This window comes from Balaenoptera musculus, chromosome 7 (assembly GCF_009873245.2).
Source record: "Balaenoptera musculus isolate JJ_BM4_2016_0621 chromosome 7, mBalMus1.pri.v3, whole genome shotgun sequence".
Classification (NCBI taxonomy): domain Eukaryota; kingdom Metazoa; phylum Chordata; class Mammalia; order Artiodactyla; family Balaenopteridae; genus Balaenoptera; species Balaenoptera musculus.
The window spans coordinates 83,640,864-83,664,067 of NC_045791.1; the positions used below are offsets into that span (position 1 = coordinate 83,640,864).

Sequence of the window (23,204 nt, forward strand, 5' to 3'; positions counted from 1 at the left end):
CCAGTAATCTTCATTTATTAGATGTTCCGTTTTTGTTGAATATAAGTAACTGACTGACAGTTTTTAATCTGAAAATGCTGATGCCCATGGAGGCACACATAGACTTGTGTCATGTGCTGAATGAGCCCTTTTTGGTTCTCCTGCCTGCTGTTTACCTAGTCACAGGTCTGTGATCCACTCATAAGTGGTGATCTCGAAGGGTCTGGCCAGCACTCTTGAACTATCTGAGGCCTTCCTGATTGGAGAAAGAAACACTGGAGCCTGAAGTTGTGGGATTTAGTTTGGCTTTTTGCTGTCTTTGGCAGAGCCTTTTAGCACTTTGTGAGTGTCTTCCTATTTGTGCATAGAGATAGCAGTTACAGTGAGACAGTGAGGGTTCCAGATGGCTAGCTCCTTGGGTGGAGGCACCCCCAGAGCTGACTACTCAGTGTCTTCGTTAACGAGGCCCTCTGAAAGGAGCCCCTCTGCAGTGACCCGCTCCGTCATCCTGATATCCAAGAGGGAATACGTCTTCTTAACGGGGATTTATTTAATATGAAATACCCGAAGATGTTACTTTGTAGTGGTGTTAACAAAATGCTGCATAATCTGGAGAGTTGCCAAACAGTATTTTTCTGGTAATGCTTTCTCAAAAACTTGGTATAAATTTAGCAATAAGAAACTCAGAAAATCCTCTAATGCTACTAATACTAACACTAAATTAGAACCTGCCAAATTGCTTAGAGTGCTTAATATAATTCCACAATTTAGATATTAAAGCTTTCTTATGATGACAAACATCAGGGATTAGATGTTACCACAAATATCATTTTAAGTCCAGAAAATATGGTGATCCACATCCAGATATACAGTGAACCAAACAGTTCCCTTCAGATAATATTCTGCCTTAGTTAAAACAGGTACCAATGACCTTTATACTGAGAGAGCATCAATCTTCAGCAAGTGAATGAAACTGAAATCTAAGAAAGGACTTGGAAATATTTTCTGGGGGGAAAAAGATTGTTTGTAGGAAAATCTAAAAAACAGAGCTTGTCTTAGAAAGGTCAAGTAAATACGACAGTGTTTGGTGTGTACTTCTAACAATCACCTGACTTAAGGTAGCCTTTTGGTGTGACACAAAGTGCTAAATAACTGGTTTCAGTGAATTTACAGTTACCTATGGTTGTTTTTAGAATCATGGGAAGAGTCTGAAATTTAATTGCCGAGTATTGACCTGGATCCTCAAATTACTGAAATGTGTGATACCATTTGTGCTTATAAGTTCCAGAGTTGAAAATGCAAATAGAACTTGACATATTATATAGAAGTGAATATTTATATACAGAGTTGCTCTTTGAGAATGGAAAAGCAATCCTTTACAAAATAGTAAAAATATTATAATACCAATTTTAGAAACCAACATTGAAACTGTGTATTATAGTTACTAAAAGGAAACAAACTGAGTTGGTTGGGGAGTGGTCATTTGATGTGTGGGTGAACCCCTTTAGGCACTTAAATAGCCTCTGAGGCTATTGTAATACAGTTTAATAAGCAGTGATCAAGATGAATGTAAATCATTAATAAAAAGTCAAAGTCAGTATTCTCTTTAAGGAATTTGTGATTAACATATACACACTACTATATATAAAATAGGTAACCAACAAGGACCTGCTGTATAGCACAGGGAACTATATTCAATATTTTGTAATTACCTATATGGGAAAAGAATCTGAAAAAAATGAGATATATATGTATGTATAACTGAATCCCTTTGCAATACACCTGAAACTAACACAACATTGTAAATCAACTATACTTCAATATAAAATAAATAAATAAATAAAAGAAAACAAATAGGAAGCTTCTGGTTAGGCAATGTGGATTCAGTGCTTATATTTATCTCAATTTCCTGGTAATAACCCACTCAAATAACAGTTAAGGAATTTTAAAAAGGGTGTAAACTCACAAGGATAAAGACAAGAGAAGAGAAGACAGCTGACCAGAGGTGTCCATAAAATTGTAGGTGATAGAAAGCAGACGGATGAGGAATAATTGTCTTAGGTTTGAGTTTTTTCTTGCTTTGCTAAGTTCCACTGGGACAAAACCAAGCAGAACAAAGCCAACTTGTGTCCCTGCACCCAGAAAGCCCCAGGAATGGAAGGTGCCAGAAAACAGAAAGATTGGTTGAAAGTCTACATGGAGAAGGTACTAAATTCCTGATCTACTCCCTACCCCAGATAGATAGGCAGCCATTCCTTCTCTACTCTGGTAGAAGAGCTCAGCTTGTAGAGAAAAATGGAAACGAGGGGGGTTATCAGAGAAATAATAGAAGTTTCCCAGAACTGAAGTGCATGCATTTTCTTTTTTAAAATATTTTAATGGATATATTATTTATTACCTGCACTGCCACAGGCTCAAATATGTTTCATGAAGAGTCTGAGGTTTTGTTTTTTTTTAATTTTTATTTTATATTGGACTATAGTTGATTTACAATGTTGTGTTACTTTCCAGTGTACAGCAAAGTGATTCAGTTACATATATTATATATGAATCCATTCTTTTTCAGATTCTTTTCCCATATAGATTATTACAGAATATTGGGTAGAGTGCATTTTCTTGATTCAAAGGTGCCACAGAGTGCCCAGTGCAATCAGTAAGCAAAGTCCCCACTGAGGCACATCCTGAGATTTCGTGAAAATGGGTGTGAATAGAATTTCCTATAGTCTTCTTGAAAGGGGAAAAATAGATTGTATAGACAATGTCAACAATTAGAATCATTTCCAGTTCTCAGCAGCAACATTAGAAGCTTTAAGACTGTGCACAATGCCTTTGAAATGCTGAGAGAAAATAATTTCCAATCTAGAATTCTCTACCCACCCACAAGATCAATCTAGTGTGAAGATAGAAAAAGGGGTTTTCAGACATGCAAGTTCTCATCAAATTTATCTTCTACAAACACTTTTTCAGCAAATTACCAGGGGATGTATACCTCCAGGAAAGGGGACCATGAATGGAGAAGACATGGGATCTAGGATTCAATACAGAAAGGGGACAAAGGAGTTCCCAGGATGGTGCTACAGACAAGTCCTGTAAGGCAGCTGTGCATCAGGCCCAGCAGGAGGGTGAAGCAAGAGGGGTGTCTCCAGGAACAAAATGGATGTGATAAATTACCTGATGTGCTTGACCATACTAGAAGAGTTGTAGATAACGTTTTAGATAATAGGGTCTATGTACGTGCTAAATACATGAAAAAGCAAAGAAGAAAATAAAAGTTCTCGAAAAAATTTAAAATGGAGCAAAAAAGACAATGTAATCAGAGTGGCACAGCTATGAACAATATGTGCATAGTCATAATACAAACACTAAATATCAATTTAACCAAAAGCCTGTGATGTGTGTTGGAATGTCTGGGGGGCGAGAGGGGATTTCAAGATTCTATATTAGGAAGGTAATCTCTAAAGTGAGATAAATCAGGACATAAAAGTATAAATATTCCATTCAGAAATACGTTGGTAAACAACAGAAGAAACAGCTAAAAGTGTTAAAAATGTGTCGGTGGTGAGAGAAAGTGACAGGAAATTGCTGTGTTTTTTAAAACAGTCCTCGCAGTTACTGTTTGCCTTTGAAAACTAAGTTCATATATTATTTCTAAAAAAATTAAAAAACTGATTTTAAAAGGTAAGAAAGCAAATCCCCAAGCTTTGTGTAGTTTTCCATAAAAAATGATTCTAAACAGCACCTTTGGGGGCCTCTCCTCAGTGATGTAGAAGACTTTATTCCCTAACGATATCTGGTGTCTACTCCCTCACATGCTTAGTAAAGGTATATAAGTTGTTCCAGTTGCATTGGTGTCTTATTCCTCTGTTAAAGGCTTTTCTCCTTCGTTACATTGAATATACACCTGCTTCTTATAGAAAAGTTGAAAAATTGCCTAGTGCTCTTTGAGATTTCCTATCAAACAGGAGGAGTTTCTAGGATCATCCTTGCCTTTCTTTTTGCTTTACAGAATCGTCCCAAAGAGTGAATCGTGATGGAGAAAGCATAATTTATCAATGAAATCTTCTTCTGCATTGCAGGGTGGAGAGCACTGTTATTACCATGGAAACATCAGAGGTATCAAGGACTCCAGGGTGGCTCTGTCGACCTGCAATGGACTTCAGTATGTGGGACTGTCATTGGGAGAATGAACTTGGTTTCATCCATTCACCCGTTGCATCTTGTCTTTCATAGTTATTTTAGTGACTCTTCTGTACCAGTCCTGGGTTAGAGAGTGGATGTGGAGTCATGAACAAGGAAGGCAAAGTCCCTGCTCTCTTAACACATAGAGTTTGCCGGTGATTTAGAGATTAAACAAATGATTATACAGATTATTATTTAATTGCCATTTTGGTGGGTACTGTGAAGGGGAAGGACAGGGACTTTTGGGATGACCGACCCTAGTCCAGAAAGGTTTCCCAGAGGTATCCCCCAGAGGAACTATCACTCAGCGTAACCTAAGGATAAGCAGGAGGTGGCCAGGCAAGGGTGGGGTTCGAAAGAGAGGAGCCCATGCTTCGGCTTTCAGGCAGGCTCTTAAAAAACATCTGTAGGTGCCTTTTAGACTCGAACACAGTAACACTTCATGTAAAGGTCTGTTGTGGCCATGTGATGAAAGGGATCTTGAAAATCCTGTCTCCACACTTTATAAAAAATCCTGTGTCTCTCAAAATTAAATGTGATTTTCAACACAGAGTCTTAATGGAAATTCGCAATTTGCAAGCATAAAGATACTTCTGTTTGCCTCTTCAGAATCAGATGGTTTTAGCTTTTTCTTATACATGAAGAACCTATTTTCTCACAGATGATATTGGATTTGCATAACAAATTTGTGCTAGTTGTACATGGTTCTGTAATAATAACTTGAGATACTGGAACAGCATGAATAGTTCTATCCCAGTTTAATCTTCTTATCTGTCCATTTAATTTCAAAAACTAATTATGCCAGGTACAATGTGTATGCTCTTGGTGTACACTTTTTACACTCTCTGTAGCCTATACGCTGTCTAGTGCAGTGCTGGGACCACAGTGTGATTCCATGCAGGTATGTGAATTTGATTTGGGACAGGATTAAGGTATTTATTCAGATACACTCTTTATTTTTAAAGACATACTATGTGTGCTATATTTGTTAACTGTCTCCTCCTGTGGTTTCTTTTCATAGTGGTATGTTTGAAGATAATACCTTCGTGTATATGATAGAACCACTGGAGCTGGTTCATGATGAGGTGAGTCTGAGCTGGTTCATGATGAGAGGAGTCTGACTGTGACATCAGTTTCCTTATGGTTTCCTTTTCCTTGCTTTTCCAGCATCTTTGTTTTCGAGCAATAAAGAGACAATCCGGTAGATTTCAAAGTGCATTTATCTATAGCACCTTATTTCACACTTGGACTGATACCATGAGTTTTGAAGCTTAAGTTACACATCCCAGGCCACATGCCAGTAAGGCATGGTAAGAGGCATCAAACCTAGGTTTTCTGAAGCTAAGACCAGTTCTTCCCAGTCTACTGAAAGAGCAGAGAGGATGCTTTATTTTGTACTGACCACCTTGTTTTCCTTTAAGCTAGCTTTTATTCTCACGGTCTTTAGATAATTGTATGACTGCAAGCAAGTACATAACTTTTGTGAGTCTAAGAATCTTCAGTGGGGAAATCTGTGGGTTGAACTATGATTAGATTATACAATATTAGTTTCCTTTTGAGATAGGGGAGAAAATAATGTTAGGAGTCATGTATAGGCCAGCAACCTAGATAAGAAATCAAGAAGGCATTATGCTGAGTGAAATAAATCAGCCAGGGAAAAACAAATACTGTATAATTTCACTTACATGTGGAATCTAAAAAAACTGAACTCATGTAAACAGAGAATAGATTAGTGGTTACCAGAGGCCAGTGGGGGAAATGAGTGAAGGTTGTCAAAAGGTCAAACTTCCAGTTATAAGATAAATTCTGGGGATGTAATGTACAACATGTAACTATCGTTAACAATACAGTATTGTATATTTGAAAGCTGCTAAGAGAATAGATTTTAAAAGTTCTCATCACAAGAAAAAAATGTGTAACTATGTGAGGTGATGGATGTTAGCTGAACTTACTGTGGTGATCATTGTGTAATATATACATATATCAAATCATTATGTTGTACACTTTAAACTTATCCAATGCTATATTTCAATAAGATCTCAATAAAACTGGAAAAAAAGTAAATCATGTACTCTAATCATATTGCTCACTAATAGAAGGCAACCAAATTTAATATTTAATATATATATATTAAAAAATATTGTAATGAAGGCTTTCTACATACTGGGTAGTATTTTAGGTGCTGGGGATACAGTGGTGAACAAAATAGACACAGAGCCTGAGCCTAGTAGGGCTTGTAATCTACAGGGGCAGAGACAGGAATAAATAGGTGAATAAGTAATTGCATATGGTATGTTAGATAGTGCATGCTAAGGAGAAAAAATGAAGCCAGGAAAGTGGAGAGGAGAGTTAAAATTTATATTTTAACACACAATGAGGTGGTGAGTTTTGAATGAAGACCCTCAGGAAATTAGGGGGCTGGAAAAGTATTGCAGCAGAAGAGCAAATGCAAAGGCCCTGAGGCAGGAGTATTCCCAGTGTGTTCTCGGAACTGTGAGGAACCCAACTAGGTTGGAGAGGAGCAGACAGGGGAGAATGGTAGGAGGTGAAGGCACTAAGAGGTAACAGTAGGGGAGTCATATCAGTGAAAAGAACTGCTAATGGGAAAAGAATATTTTGAAAGTGATAGAGTCAGGATATTGCAATCATTGATGGGGAGCAGAAAATGTTTTTTTTTTTAATCTTTAGAGATTGCAAATGTAGACAAAATAATTTTGAGACAGGAAACAGTCATTCAGGCTATTGACAAGAACAGTTGACAAACGTTTATTTTCCTTATGTTGCTGTGTATGTATGAATATGGGGTAATCTCAAATTTGAGGCAGAAAAGTCATTAAGTTTTAAATGTTTTATGTTTGAATAAACCAGTATTATTTTTCAACTAGTAATTATAAAAATTACCAGATAATGAAAACCATCCCACCTAGATAAAGACATTTTGATTAAGTAAAATATTTTTCCCCTACTCCAATTGTAGGTAGATAACCTGTACACAGCAAAATTATTTGACTCATACAGCAAAAAATTGACTTTGATTTCTGGCATTGATTAATGGCCCTGTGAATCTAAAACAAAACAAAACAAAACAAAAACAGAAACAAAGAACAAAACAAAAAACCCAAAATAACAACTCCCTAAGCCTTGAGTTTTTAAATAGGTAAAATGAGATAATTTTTCATTACATCCCTAGTAGGACAATTTTACACATTTGATGAATTAATAAATATATGTGACTATGTCTATTAAACTCTTGAAGAGATTTATAAACTGTTATTATCATAATGTTTAAAGCATTGGTTTTGCATTGTTAAACCCATAATCATATTCTTTAGGAGCTGACTGTTATATACTTCATGCCTTTTCTTTTTTGCCTTCCTTTTTTACTGCCTGACTTTCATTCATGATGTAATGATTACATAATCACGTAATGATTTATCCTCATTTTCTTCATGGGTAGAGGGAAAGGAACAGTGCTTGAAACTTTAAATTAGTTTTTAAAATTATGTTGCTAGTTGTGAGTTTCATCACTCTATGTATCTTTCTTTTCACCTGATACCAGAATTAAGAGTTTAGTCTACTTGAATTTAGATTTTTTAAAAAAATACAGTCCATTAAAAAAATATATTATTTATTTATTTAGGCTGTGTTGGGTTTTCGTTGCTGTACGCGGGTTTTCTCTAGTTGCGGCGAGCGGGGTCTACCCTTCGTTGTGGTGCGCGGGCTTCTCATTGCGGTGGCTTCTCTTGTTGCGGAGCACGGGCTCCAGGTGCACGGGCTTCAGTAGTTGTGGCGCACAGGCTTAGTTGCTCCGCGGCATGTGGAATCTTCCCGGTCCAGGGCTCGAACCTGTGTCTCCTGCATTGGCAGGCGGATTCTTAACGACTGCGCCACCAGGGAAGTCTGAATTTAGATTTTTGATGTTTAGTTTATTATTATTAATTTTAGTATGCTTTATAATAAGTCCAGTAATATGGATCAAGTATTTATAGTAAGAATTCATGTTATTTCTCAAGTAATAAATAAAGAGCAAAACTTTTCATTATTGTAAGTCTTTTATGTAATCTATTAAGAACACTTTTAAAAATAACTTTTCTGATTATAAAACACTGTAAGGAATTTGGAAAAGCAAATTAAGCAAATACTTAGCCAAATAGTAATTATACATCATCCCATCCCCCAGAGATAACTTCTCCTCACCTTTCAGTGTACATTCTTCCAGTGTTTCAATGATATGTTCCCATATTTTCAAAATTAAATTGGATCATTATTTTGTAATATAATTTTAACTCAACAATATATCTCTCTGAGCCTCAATATTTTAATTTGTAAAATGGGGATAAAATATGCACGTATGGAGTTCTTATGAGGATTAAATTGGCTGACACATACTATGCACTCAGTAATGGAAGCTAATAGTAGTGATGGAAATAAGACTTTTCTAAAAGTGTAGTATCTAGAGCAACGGATATGAATATTTTCAAGATTGTTGATAGAATTGCTAAATTTCTCTCTGAACTATGCTACCAATTTACTCCTACCAGCAGTGTGAAAGTGTTTTGCCTTGCAACTATCATTGACTAGAGTTATCATAATTTTTAAACCTTTGCCAACTTGATGTCAGTAATTGGTATATCTTTTTATTTGCATTTTGAAGGAGTGTTCAAGTAGTATTCACCTTTTAAAAAATATATTCATTGCCCATTTGTGTTTTTTTCTTGTGAATTTCCTATTCATGGCTTTGAAGAAAGCCAAGGTTTAAGAGTAGCTAATGAAACTATGCTTTTATCTAAACTGGGGCAATTGGATGATGCTCTATTTTATTTAAAATTCAAGTTTCAATAAACCGTCTACTTTTCATTTTTGATAACTAACACATCAGCATATAAATGTTTCCATTTTAGGAAAGATATTAGAGAAAGTGCTAACACTGTTCCGTAGAGGTGTGATCACATCTTGCTTTTTAATTGACTACAATTATTTTTGTTTCAGAAAAGCACAGGTCGACCACACATAATCGAGAAAAGCTTGGCAGGACAATATTCTAAGCAAATGAAGAATCTCAGTAAGTTTTAATTAAGGAAACCACTCTATTTTATGTACTAGGAGCCTTGACTTGGAGCTCAGTGGACATGCAGGCTTGTTGGGAAATGGAGTAGGTTTGAGATCTGGCGTGAGCAGTGTGGGTGGGCAGTGGAGTGAACTGTGGCTTTCATGTAATGAAGCATGGAGAGTCATTTCTGATGGAAAGACTGAAATATGAAGCCCAGAAGTAAAGCTGTGTTAGGAACTGGAGAGTGTGGCCAGATTTAACAGAGTGATTTACAGGGAGGTTCATCCTTAGATTTTCCTGGAAGTTTGCTGCTCTTTAACCAACTTGTAGTGTCTTATGCTCTCGTCCTGCGGCATCTCAAGCATGCTGATTTGGCAAAAGCTTCTTTTGGATTATTGGAGTATGTGATGTTACTTCTGTATGTTAATACCCCAAATCTTTAGTAATTTATGCAAAAGCTTATGCCAGACATTATTTTTAATTCTAAAATGAATTAAGCATAGTAGAATTCTTCTAAATTTTCAGATATCCAGGGTCAGATGGTTGTAGATGAAATACGCATATTCCAAGGAGTCTTGAATAGCTCGTAAAGTTTTTCATGAGGTTTGGAAGAAAATTACACCTTTGAATTATATTAATATTTGTGACTATGAAAATGTGAAATATTTAATGATTGGCGTGCTTTTTTCACCTTAGTTTATTTTGATTTTGAGATGACAAATGCTATCAGTGCTGCTATTCCTTCGTATAATATTTTAAAAACATTCTCCCATTGAAATGCAGTCAAACATAAATTTTGGTATTCTTTTTCTTTTGCACAGGTATGGAAAGCAGTGACCAGTGGCCCTTCCTATCTGAATTACAGTGGTTGAAAAGGAGAAGGAAGAGAGCAGTGAATGTGAGTGTGGCGTTGAGTCGTAGGCGGGGCTCTTTCACTCAAATTGTGTGCCTGTCATCACACGGTGGCTAAGTGTACCTAAAACGGTTTAGATTTGGGCAATTTCCTCTTACAAACAAAACCCAAAACCAAAATACCCTATGATTTGAGTCTTATGGGCATGGTGCTTTTTATTCAGCTTTCCCTGTAAGTGATATAAACTGATTTTGATGTTCTATGAACCCTGAAGGCATCTGAAGAATGTATTGTTTTAGCTCTGTTTTCAAAGCATTTTTCTTATGAAAATTGCAGTGCATTTTTTCTATTGAAAGTAGAGCAGGCTTTCTATTTGTTTATTTTTTTCTGGTATGACTTATCATATAAAATAATCTACTAACAAAAAAGTAGGGGAAGAGTTAGGTTTTGAAATGTTGACTAATCATGCTTATTTGTATTTCTTTTCAAATTAAAAACAGATATACCACAGTTTGAAGCTGGATGTGTTTTTCTGAACAGAATAAATCTCTTTGACCATTAGTATCATGATAGTTACTAGATAAGAATCATGTAATTATATAATCAACAACTGTCATGGAGCTCCCATGTATTGATAAATGTATAGGGGCTTTGTAACTGAAATTATCTTCCTAGTCTATTTCATAATAGATTAGAAAGCTGTAATGATGGGGACTGTTTAGTAATTACATGGTGAATGCTATGTAACCGAAAATTAATTCCATGGCATATAGATTACATGGTAATTTGCTAGATAACTTAATGAGTAATTATACTGAAAATTGCACACTTTAGATAATGTTTTGCTGAATGTACTTTTGTGAAAAAATTAGACCACCAGCCATCAAAAACTGGGTTGTAGGTCAAATCATCCTGTCTTTTATGAGCCTGTCTTTGTATTATGGTGATTATGGAAACAATTTTTTTTAACTTAGCGATCTCTTTTTGCTTACTCTTGAAGATGCAGTTGGTAATAAGTTTTATATAGGCTATTGATGTTTCACTACAGCCCACCCCTATCAAATACAACTGATCAATGATCATGTACTCTTCCAACTACGAAAAAGAAATAAAAGTCCAAACGACAGCTAAAATCCTTAGCCCTTGCTCTTAAAGGATTATCTAGTAGTAATCAAAATTTAGAAGAATTCAGAATATTGTAACTGTCAACATTTGTTCCTTTGAGAAGTTGTGTGGTTAAGAATTAGTACATTATTATGAGAATTTCACTCCACGGAATTAAGGTTTCTATATGATTACATTGGTACCTGTTTCAGATGTATTGTGCTATTCTTATTAAAGTTTTGTGCAGTGTTTCTTTGAAGTTTTGAGTAGATGTGAATATTTTTATTGTATCTTAATGCCAAAGAAATTGAGATTTATTTATTTTAACAGAATTACACTGAACATTTTTCTCTAGAATATTTTTACATATAAAAATCAAATAAAAACAACATGAGCTCTCTCTATCTGGATGAATACTTTAATGATAATTAAATACAGTTCTTTTCCGAATACTTGCATGTTTACCCACACTTTACAGTCACTTTTTTTTTCATTTCCCTGACCAGGTTTCTTTGAGGATGTTCATAAAGTGAGCAGCAAAGAGTTCTTCTGAAATTCAAAGTCAGTCTACCACTTAACAGTCAGCATCAGATATTTTCTATCAACCACCATTTTGACCACATATTTTTATTTTCCACAGCCATCTCGTGGTGTGTTTGAAGAAATGAAATATTTGGAACTTATGATTGTTAATGATCACAAAACGGTAAGAATATAGAATCAATGAATTTTAGATCCGACAGCTTACTTAAGAAAGAATAATAATCTTTTGTTTACTTCTGTCAAAAACGTGATTCAAAAAAAAAAAAAAAAACGTGATTCAGTGCTTAAAAGACATATGAAAACAATTATTGTCCTCCATTGGCCCCTCTTGAAGATAAAGTAGGAACTTTCTTAACCATACTCTGCTTAACCATTTCCCTTATAAAATATCTTGGTTGATACCATATGACCCAGCAATCCCACTGCCGGGCATATATCCAGAGAAAACATAATTCAAAAAAACACATGCACCCCAATGTTCATAGCAGCATTATTTACAGTAGCCAGGAAGCAACGTAAATGTCCATTGACAGAGGAATGGATAAAGAAGATGTGGTACATATATACAATGGAATATTACTCAGCCATAAAAAGGAATGAAATTGGGTCATTTGTAGAGATGTGGAGTGTCATACAGAGTGAAGTAAGTCAGAAAGAGAAAAGCAAATATCGTTTAATAACGCATATATGTGGAATCTAGAAAAATGGTATAGATGATCTTAGTTGCAAAGCAGAAATAGAGACACAGACTTAGAGAACAAATGTATGGATACCAAGGGGGAAAGGGGTGGGGTGGGAGGAATTGGGAGACTGGGATTGACACATATACATTATTGATACTATGTATAAAATGGACAACTGATGGGAACATGCTGTATAGCACAGGGAACTCACCTAGTGCGCTGTGGTAACCTAAATCGGAGGGAAGTCCAAAAGGGAGGGGATATCTGTATGTGTATGGCTGATACATTTTGTTGTGCAGTGGAGGCTAACACAACATTCTAAAGCAATCATACTACAATAAAAATTAATTTAAAAAATATTAGAGTTAAAAAAAACATCTTGGTTGAAGCCTAGAGCATTCTGAAGGGTCTTGGTCAGTACGCTATTTGCTAGTACAGTTGTATCCACAGAGGCAGATGGCCGACTGAATCCATTGTAATGTACTGCACCAGATTATATAAGGCTCTTGAGCATCAGTGGATTTTGGCATCTTTGGGACTCCTGAAGCCAATTCCCCTAGGATACTGAGGGACAGCTGTATACTCAGTACTTGTGCTGTGCTGGTAAATGTTTAATACCTGGCTCTCTGAAAAAAAGCCTTGATTTATAATGTTTGTTTATAGCCATGGTGTAAATACTCCCACCGTGGCTGATTTCAAGCTACCAAAATGAGGTCATTAAATGAGGACCTGGGAAAAGATGCATCCAGTTGAATCCTGAACTGGTGGGAGCTGGCTCCAGCAACCCACTGCCCCACTTTCCAAACTGTTTAGGCCACTTGTAATTTTTGTTGTAATTACATAATTTAATTTTTTAAATTGTATAAACTAAGACAAAGAGTAATTTGCTTTATGAAAACTAAGTTACGTTTCTGGAAAGACTTTATAAAGGTGAGACTCTTAAGACATACCTAAGAGTCAGGTATAGGTGAAAAACTTGTGAAAGATTGCAGCAAAAATTCTGATTGCTTTGCAAATATCTTGAAGTCCTTGTTTTTCTTTAAGGAAATCAAAATTAGATTAGTAGACTATAGAATAAGGTTGTGTTTCATACAAAAATGAAAAAGTGAAATTCTAATCAGTAGAAAAGACCTTGAAACCATACATTTTTTAAAATGATGATTTAATTTATATTTAAACTTTTGAGTCTCTACTTTAACAGGTGTTTTCTATTAATTACCAAGCACTGGCTCAATTATGCTGAACATGAAGTTATGCAATAGCATACCTCTGAGTATAGTATGCAGATTTATTTTCTGTACCAGTAGCTTTTAAGTACATTGTTTGAGATATGTCGGTAAAAACCAGAATTATTGGAATTACATACAATTAAAAAAAAGAATTACATACAATTTAGGACAGATCTTCCCTGATAGGAAGGAAAACCAAATGGGTGGGTAGCCGTTTTAGATAATGAAGGCTAAAATATGAGTTTCTGATGGACATTAATTTCCTTGAAACCCCAAGATAATTTTTTCATCTGAATTATTTTTGTTGATTGGGACATTGAGATTTTGTCCAGCTACTTCTCAATCCTTAACATTGTGGTATGTTGTGAAATTATGGCTTTAGAAGGTTAAACTTTTTCCAACATCCAATATATACTTTTAAAGTAGTGAAAATAATTAAGATATATACAGTGCCTTTAAATTCACAAAGTGCATTCACGTACAGCTGGTAATTGATAGAAGAATTCTCCAACCCATGACTTGTTATTCCAAATCTCTTGTTCTACCAAATCTCTGTTAAGAAAATACATGAAGCCATTAATCAGAGAGCAGATTTCAGTAACTATACAAATAGGAAATGATAATTTTTTAAACATTATATATATTTTGAATTTATTTGTAAATCTTTTAAAATGGGAAGCATTTAAATAATCTTGTCTTTATCTTATGAATAGCAAAATAATGCCCTCCTTTAAAATATTGTTTTTGTAAATAGAAAATGTCTAATATTATACCGTATAGTCTGTGATAAAGTTATGTTATTTAGACTACCAAATCTTTTAATGGTAAATTTTGGTAATTTGTTTTATTATTCTTATTAAAATGAGTGAGAACTAGGAATGTATACATCTATCTTTGAAACCAGATAAAACCCTGTAATTTGTACTGATAAGTTTGGAGGGAATACATGTTAGGAAATGAAAAAAAAATGAAAGCCTTTATTATTGAGTGATAATAATGCCTAAAGTAGAAAGAAATTACCTAAGAAGACTTCTATTGTTTTTTTTAATTGAAGTGTAGTTGATTTACAGTATTTCAGCTATACAGCAATGTGATACAGTTACACAGATTCTTTTCCATTATAGGTTATTACAAGGTATTAAATATAGTTCCCTGTGCTATACAGTAAGTCCTTGTTAGATTTCTACTATTTAAATAAATATTGCATCGATGCAATAGAACTAAATAGATTCCTTTTCCTTTAAGACCAAGTTACACTCTAGTCCATAATAGTCCCAAATAAGTGTGTCATTTTATAAGAATTTTTTTTCTTTTGCGAGTTGAGAAAAGTTCGTTTTTAAAGGTGTGCTTTATATGAGATGAAGATAGTTTTTGAATTTGAATGCTTCAAAGAAGGGATGAATCAGAACATGGATCAGAGTACTTAAATTCATGTGTTGAAAGTAAAACTAAACTAGAATAATTGACATCTATTCTTTAATAACTGGAGATTTGCTATTGGATTTTAAAATGTCATCCCACTGACAGTACTCATTTTATAATCTTTGTGCTAGATGAGGCAGCACACTTATTTGGATAACTGTCACCCTCAGGTTGAAAGTCAAGCTTTAATTTTAATATTTTTCAAAAAGCAAATACCTTAAGGACTGTGTTTATTCAGACAGGAAAAGCAAATTTGTCACTTTAAATGTAAATTATATTCAGTGATCGGAAAATGTGGAAATAAATTCTATCATAAATGGAGATTTCACGTTTTTCTTTGTAAAATTAATTCTCATTCATGAAGAAAGTAGAAACATTTGCCTACGTTTACATTCACACTTACCGCTTTAATTCAGAGTAACCTTTCTGAAAAAATGCAGATATCTTATTTTGAACAAGCATCATATATTATCAGTAGCTTTCAATTAGAAAAGAAAAATCCCTCAATTTTGTATAAAGCATTTTAGTAGCAGGCTGGCAGAGTCCAATTTGTGAGCCAATTAAAGCCTTATAGCGGTCTGCCAAACATTTCTTTGAGCCAGTTTAGCTCAATATAAATATTAAAAACCTTATTCTATTAGAAAATTAGTTGAAATATTTTAAAGTGCATGAAAAACAAATGTTTTTCTTACACTGTTGCTATATCCTTATGTATATAGGTGCAAACATGAAAGGATAGCTCATATACTTTTTAATTTAAACCTCATTTGGTTTTCCTTATTTGAAAGCCACTATATTTTATAGGAACCCAACATATTATGGTTTCTCATCAATAATCATGATTTACTAGAAGCATACATAAACTATTTTATATGACTTGTTAACTGAACAAGTTTTATCTCCTATGTCAACCCAGGGTAAGCATTGAATTTCAGCTTTGTGATCTTGGATAAGTTATTTGTCCTCTCTGAGCCTCACTTTCCACATTTATAAAAATGGGGATAATAAAACCTACCTCACTGAGTTGTGAGGAGCAAGTATTTGTTGTAGGAGAAACACTAATGATAGACCCTAATAAATCCTAGGTACTCAATTATATGGAATTTCAAGTGAATAAATCTAGTGGTTATTCTTTGTCCTTATCGTACTTGCCTTCTCAGTAGCATGGGACACAGTTGATTACTCTTTCCTGTTTGAAACATTTTCATAATCTTTCAGCTTCTATGACACAATAGCTTTCTCACCTCACTGGCCATTTCTTCTTAGTCTTTTATGTCTGGCCTCTAGAGTTATGGGAGTGCCCCATAGCTTGATTTGGGGCTCTCTTTTCTTTCTATAACTCTTCCTCAAGTGATCACTTCCCATCTTAAGTCTTTAAAATATATCATGACTTAAATTCATCACTCTCAACTTTATACTCTAGCCTTCTGTGTTCCATAGTTCTATATTCAACTGCCTACTTGACATCTTTACTTCAGTATTGAATAGGCATCTCACATTTAACATTTCTAAATCAGAACACTTGGTTCCCTAGTTCTAAACTGCCCTCCCCCAGTCTTTCTCATTATTTTAAATGACAGCTCCCCCACCCCCAGCTATTCAAGTTCAAAACCTAGGAGTCATCTTTTTTTCTTCTCTTTCCTTACCTTCCAACATCCTATAATGATGTCCAGCCTTCATTATTTTTTAACCTGGACTATTGCAGCAGTTTCCCAACAGGTCTCTCTGCATGCATTCTTGACCCTTTCTAATTCACTCACCTCAGCAGGCAGAGTGATCTTTCTAAAAAGAAAACCAGAAGTAATTCTCTGGCGGTCCAGTGGTTAGGTCTCTGCACTTCCACTGCAGTGGGCACAGGTTCGATCCTTGGTCAGGGAACTAAAAAATCCTGCAAGCCACATGGCCCAAAATAAAGAAAATCAGAGAATTGGAAGTTATAAATATGAAATAAATGGAAAACATCACATTTTAATAGACTTTTAAGGTCCTCATTGTTTTTAACTTACATGTCATGTTTTCCATGACCATTATACTACAAAAAGACATATCCCAAAAGGACAAATAAATGTTCGGAAGCAAAGTAAAATTCATTTGAATAGATATGTAACACCACTGCATTAGAATAGGTGTCAGCTAATATTTTCCCTTTCTTTTTGTGATAAGTGCTTCTTCATGTCAGGACTTTTTTTTTTTTTAAGTGTACAATTCAGTGACATTTCGTACCTTCACTATATGGTGCAATCATTACCTCTGTCTAGTTTCAAAACATTTCATCACCCCAAAGAGACTTAATGTTGAGACTTTTGCTTTTACTGTGTTGGCCAAAAAGTAAGATGTTACAGAAAGACCCGAATGAACTTTTTGGCCAACCCAATATTTTAAAAGATATCTTTGAAGTTTTTCAGCTTGTGGAATTTGCTAGGCAGCTTAAAATGCTGAGCTCTTTACAACAACTTCTTTATGCTAAGTTTAAAAAAAACTGTTAACATGTCTCACTGTGTCCTCACATGGTGGAAGGGACTAAGGATCTCTCTGGAGCCTCTTTTATAAGGCACTAACCCCATTCATGATGGCTCCACCCTCATAACCTAAGTACCACTCAAAGGTCCCATGTCCTAATACCATCATTTTGAGGGCTGGGATTTCAGCATGAATTTTGGGGGCACACAAACATTCACACCATTGCAAATATTATAAATAGTCATAAATTAATGAATGCTACTAATAACACAATACTAAGTTATTGCACATTTATCATAGGTTGTCAGTATGCTCAGTATTATTAAAAATATATATATCAGATCTATAAGCATTAAGACATATTCTTCATTTAAAAAACATTGTAACAGGGTTAAAGAGAGAATGAAATGAAGGGGGTCTGACAAATTTATAATGTGAAAATGGGCAAAGGAGAAGAAAAGAATACCATGATATTCCAACGTGGAAGTATTTTTAATCTTTATGAAGATGCATTATTTTTATAATTATAAATGAAGTCAAATTTTAAAGAGATGGTGCAAACCTGATTCAGTAGTTTTGAGGATGTTTTTCTTTTTCCTCAGCAGAGGGCATGATCCCCCTGTGATAAACTTTAGTTTTTAAATGTCCTCTCAAAGCCATATTAATTGCAGTACTCCTTGCTAAAACTGTAGCCCTTCAGATGTTATGTAATTATTCTATTAATTTACTTTATTTTCTTAAGTGATCGTAAATAACCATAAGCAACTATACACTATCAGCACACTTCAGTTTTACTTTTTGTCTCTTCTTTGTTTTGACTTCTGAGCCGTCAAAAGCAAAAGGCTTCGTTTGGAGAAGGCATTCTTCTGAAAGAATATACTAAAATGTACGACAGATGCATTCCATATCATGGACTGAATCTGAAGTGTTGCCTAAGAAATTTTCTTGATCTTTGTATGCGCTTGAATTCAAGTGAGGAGGGTGTCCAGTTGGGATTAAATTTCTTGATCTAAGCTCTTTATAAACTGGTAAAGTTCATTTCCGTGAAACAAACAAATAAAAAAAAAAAAGGATTGGATTTGTTAGACATTGAGACTGAATTAACAGCTTACTTCTCAAGTGTAAAGTTTCTCACTCAGAATCACTAGGCTGTCTCCATTACCTGGAACATCATGGGTATTTTAGACAGTTACAGTTTTCCTGCCTAGCAGAGAAATAAAATAAGAACACCACTATATCCAAACACGGCACAAACTGAATTCTGTATTTTTAATCCCCATTTCTACTATTGCTGTCAGATTTCTGTTTTTACAGAATTTTGAAATTTATCATTAAATTATGGTTTGACAGTGACTGGTATATCTTTCCCCCTCCCAGTATAAGAAGTGTCGCTCTTCTCATGCGCATACAAACAACTTTGCAAAGTCTGTGGTCAACCTTGTGGATTCTGTAAGTATCCTGGTTTTCTTGAATCTCTTTTTCCAAGATGGAATGGTTTATATCTCTGTTTGCTTACTTGCTGCTTTAGTTCTTTCTGAGACAAAAGTAAAAATGCTATCCTTATCTCATCTGGCTAATAAGAAATTATAGAGTGGTCTGCTTCACAAAGGGCAGTGTTATCAGAGTTTCAGGGGACTGTTGAGTTATTCTTGGGATCCCAAAGATGCATTGATGTTGATTCTAAGTGATGTCTACATATTATTGTCACAAGAGTCTAGATAGGACAAAAATACTGGAGAAAATTAGCTACCGAAGAGAGTGTAAATTAAACTTGGCAAATGAGACTTCATTAATAATCATCAGATGAGCTTATCGTCTTAAATATAAGGCAGAAGAACTAATAGAATGAGGTGGATTATGTTTGGAGGATACAGGCAATACAAAAATAATTTTTTTAAAGAACCCAAATTTATTTTCTTTGTGTCCCCATAAGAATGCTTCAGACTTTATTTTTAGATGACAGAATTAAGTTCAGTCTCAAAATAAAGCTAATTTAAGACAGTAAAATGTATATCTTCTTAAAAAGACCTTTATAAATCTTCCTTATTGAGTTTTTTTCCTCCTCTCATTCTGTCAGTTACAGAGAATGATGGTTAAGATTTTCTTCCTTTTTCCTTTAGATAGGAAATCCATAAATGTGAATATTATTCATTATGTTCCAATAAATAATTCAATTTGACTAGTCATAAATATAGCATAGTATTTTGTGTATTCTAATGTAAAGTGCTGTTTTGCTCAGCTAAACGTATGTTTATCTGATATTTATTGTATGTTCCCTCTTAACTGGGAAAAAAACCTTTATAAATTGCTTAATATCTAAATGATACTTATTTTCTCTAAAGAACCGCCTTCTTTTCTGCCTTTTAAACAGTCCAAAAGTCTCCAGTCATGTAAACACTCGTAACATATAATACCTGGTAGGCACAGCTGAGCAGTATAAAATGGGTGCAGGGTAATAGAGTAGCATGTAGCATTAGGATTGAAATTCTGAAAGCCAGTTATCACCTGCTTTATTAATTTTCTTTAATTTCAGCCCTTGTCAGTCTTCTCAGAGGAAAACTATAAGTGGATATGAAAAAGAGAATATTAAACACACCTTTCCTTCTGCCCCAGCTGTTTACTTGGTAGAATCTCTGTGTTTGTCATTTCACCATGATTGAACAGAATCACATCTTGCAAAGGGTCATTTTTATTTTGATTTACCATACAAGGTTCTGAAGCTGACCAACTAATTTTTTTAAAAGACATTACAGTTAACTCACTCCCTGTTGTAAAATCATTATAGCTTCACGTTGATTTAGGCATGATAATATTTCCTTTCCTCAGTGTGTCCTAAGATCATCCATTATTTTCTTAATTAGCTTGAAAATAGGACAAAATGACAACATTCATCAAAATTGCTTACATGTGTGAATTATTTAGCTACTGGGCCAAAAGCAGAAAAAGAGAGCAGAAAATTACAATTTAAATATTGCGAGTGATGTCACCCTGTGGTGAGGGTGACATAGGTAATGTAAGTCTGCTTTTCCCTCTTTTGGCCTCAGATCGTGATTCTCTTCCACTGTTATTTTACTTTTCATACAACAAGGCTTCCAAGGGCAAGCCAGCCATGGTGTTAGGGCTTGTCCAAGGATTTAGTGATCTGTTCCGATCCTGCAGGAGTAACTGGTCATATCGCACTTACTCAGAACCAGTATATCAGGCTCCAACCTGTCATCTCCTATGAGGTTTGGAAGGGTGATTTTACTAAACCCTGTTTTGAACTTATGTCCAGACTTTAGAATCGTGATACTCCTAGTATAGATCCCCTAGTGAGATGCCTGGCCGCTAAGGTGCTGATTTGGGATTGAAGTAACTTTGTAGGACAGGCTGAGTTGTATGATTGTTCTTTCTTTTTGCTCTTGGAAAAGAGAAAGGAAAGAAGATTCTCTCTGATGAGCTAATTCTGACGTCGTGTTCTCCTCTCACCTCCCCCTCCTGTCCTTCCGCTGACTCTGAAAGACTGATTGTGCATGTTTGACCCAGTGTTTTCCTCCTGCACCTGTCCTGTTGTATACCCTCAGATTTACAAGGAGCAGCTTAATACCAGGGTTGTCCTGGTGGCTGTAGAGACCTGGACTGAGAAGGATCATATTGACATCACCACCAACCCTGTGCAGATGCTCCACGAATTCTCCAAATACCGGCAGCGTATCAGGCAGCATGCTGATGCTGTGCACCTCATCTCGTACGTATCCCCAGCCCTTGGTTTGACGTTGATCTTTATCCCTTTATTGTATCAGTTAGGTTATATATCAATAAATCAATCCTGAACAAGTTTGAGGTTGATTCCTCTGTTACATAAGAAGCACAGAAATAGGCTGCCCAGTGCTGGAGTGGTGGTCCACAGTCATGAGATTTACTTTCAGAGCACATCTCTACCTTCAGACCTTCCATCCTCAGGGTCAACTCATGATTCAAGACAGCTGCTGAAACTCCAGCCTTCATCACAGGCAGCAGGAATGCCAGGGAGGGAGGATTGCGAAAGGGCCCTCCTTCCAGCTGAGTTAGCTCCTTTAAAGCAGATTTCCTGAAAGCTTGCACACATCACTTTCACCAAATCATTTGCTAGATCTTTTTTTTCTTTTTAATTTTTATTGGGGTATAGTTGGTTTACAATGTTGTGTTAGTTTCAGGGGTACAGCAAAGTGAAAGTGAACTATTGACTAAAATTGACATTTCATCTCTGAGGAAAAAGGGTGCTTTGCTCACTTTTGATACCATAAGTTGCTCCCTTCCCCCCCGGTGGCTAAGCTGTTTTCAGACAGTCCTCTAAGGTTCTGTCCTGGGATCAAACCAACCAAAGTCCTCCTTCCTTTCTTCTCACCTGTTACTCTTTGCTTTTCTCTCAGTGTTTAATCACCAATTTACAATCATCAGTATTTTGTATAACTACTAGATAGTCTCTACTAGAAAAAAGTCAAGGACTGTGGTCTGTTTATCTTTGTGTCCTCAGTTCCTGTGTCAGTGCATGATGCTTAGTTAGGTGCTCAACTGATGTTTGCTCAACTGAGATTACTTAACATAACATTAATCTAAAGGTATTTATGATAACATACATTTAAAGGTATTTAAAATACAGTTTTTGGTTTTCTAAAGGAGGGTTGGTTTGGGGTATTCAATGTAGGACAATAGACATATTTACGGAGAGTTGAAATATAATGGTCACTACATTGGTTTCCTAATAACACTTATTTTTCCTAAGGCGTGTGACATTCCACTATAAGAGAAGCAGCCTGAGTTACTTTGGAGGTGTCTGTTCTCACACAAGGGGAGTTGGTGTGAATGAGGTAAATGTTATCAATTTTCCTAAAGTAGAGCTTTATCTGTGCATCTAGTCTCTTTCTTCCCCATGGCCTAGTTTACTTCCCTTTTCAGGCCTGTTTAGAGTGATAATGACATTGAGACTATAGTATGAGTGGTTCGTATTAGTATATAGAACCCAAAGTGGTCTTTGGTGTTAGAAAAGAGGTATTGTTTCATATCATAATGATAGTTTTTCATATTTATCAGGCAGATGCAAACCAAAGATTGGCCCAGAAATTTCTTGGCCTCTATAGATAAGTTCTTATAAGCTTGTGTATCTTTCTTTTATGACTTTTTTAAAAAGTTATTTGCTCTTCTGCCTATGTTAGGTTTAACACATCCCAAAAGTCGAACCAACCAAATCTAAACCTTGGTCAGTACCTGAATCTATTATACCAGGTTATCCCAGTAGCCATCATTCAGTGGAGACCTCTCTTGACAGATTTGTAGTAAGTTGAATTTATTCTTGGTTTGGTATGAATTGAAATGGGGCACAGCCTTTTATGATTTTATGTTTCCATGTGAGAACATCAAGTTCTGAGAGATGCCACATGGTAAGAGAGGCTTTCTGCTTCTCGGGCCCAGTTGCAAGGAAGAAGTGATAAGGAACGTAAGCCGTCTTTTGATGCTGTGAGGCTCTACTTAGGGGACTGAGATGAAATGTGGTGACGATTAAGAAATAATAACTAGCTTTGTGCCCTCTCTCAAATGTTTCCCACACACTTTCAACTCTGAAAAACAGTATGGTCTTCCAATGGCAGTGGCACAAGTATTATCGCAGAGCCTGGCTCAAAACCTTGGAATCCAATGGGAACCTTCTAGCAGAAAGCCAAGTATGTACATTGACCTTCTTACTT

The 23,204-nt window shown here is 35.4% G+C and overlaps 1 protein-coding gene across 2 annotated transcripts in view; it reads left to right on the forward strand.

Annotated features, from left to right (window-relative positions):
• The window catches only part of ADAM23 (ADAM metallopeptidase domain 23), a 159,072-nt gene that overhangs the window by 88,419 nt on the left and 47,449 nt on the right, over positions 1 to 23,204 (forward strand). For both annotated transcript variants that reach the window (XM_036858829.1, XM_036858830.1), the window contains exons 5-13: positions 4,056 to 4,138; positions 5,180 to 5,243; positions 9,148 to 9,220; positions 10,030 to 10,106; positions 11,806 to 11,871; positions 18,880 to 18,951; positions 21,066 to 21,229; positions 22,247 to 22,331; positions 23,090 to 23,180. In XM_036858829.1, coding sequence (XP_036714724.1) covers positions 4,056 to 4,138; positions 5,180 to 5,243; positions 9,148 to 9,220; positions 10,030 to 10,106; positions 11,806 to 11,871; positions 18,880 to 18,951; positions 21,066 to 21,229; positions 22,247 to 22,331; positions 23,090 to 23,180 — 775 coding nt within the window. The remainder of the gene's footprint in view (positions 1 to 4,055; positions 4,139 to 5,179; positions 5,244 to 9,147; positions 9,221 to 10,029; positions 10,107 to 11,805; positions 11,872 to 18,879; positions 18,952 to 21,065; positions 21,230 to 22,246; positions 22,332 to 23,089; positions 23,181 to 23,204) is intronic.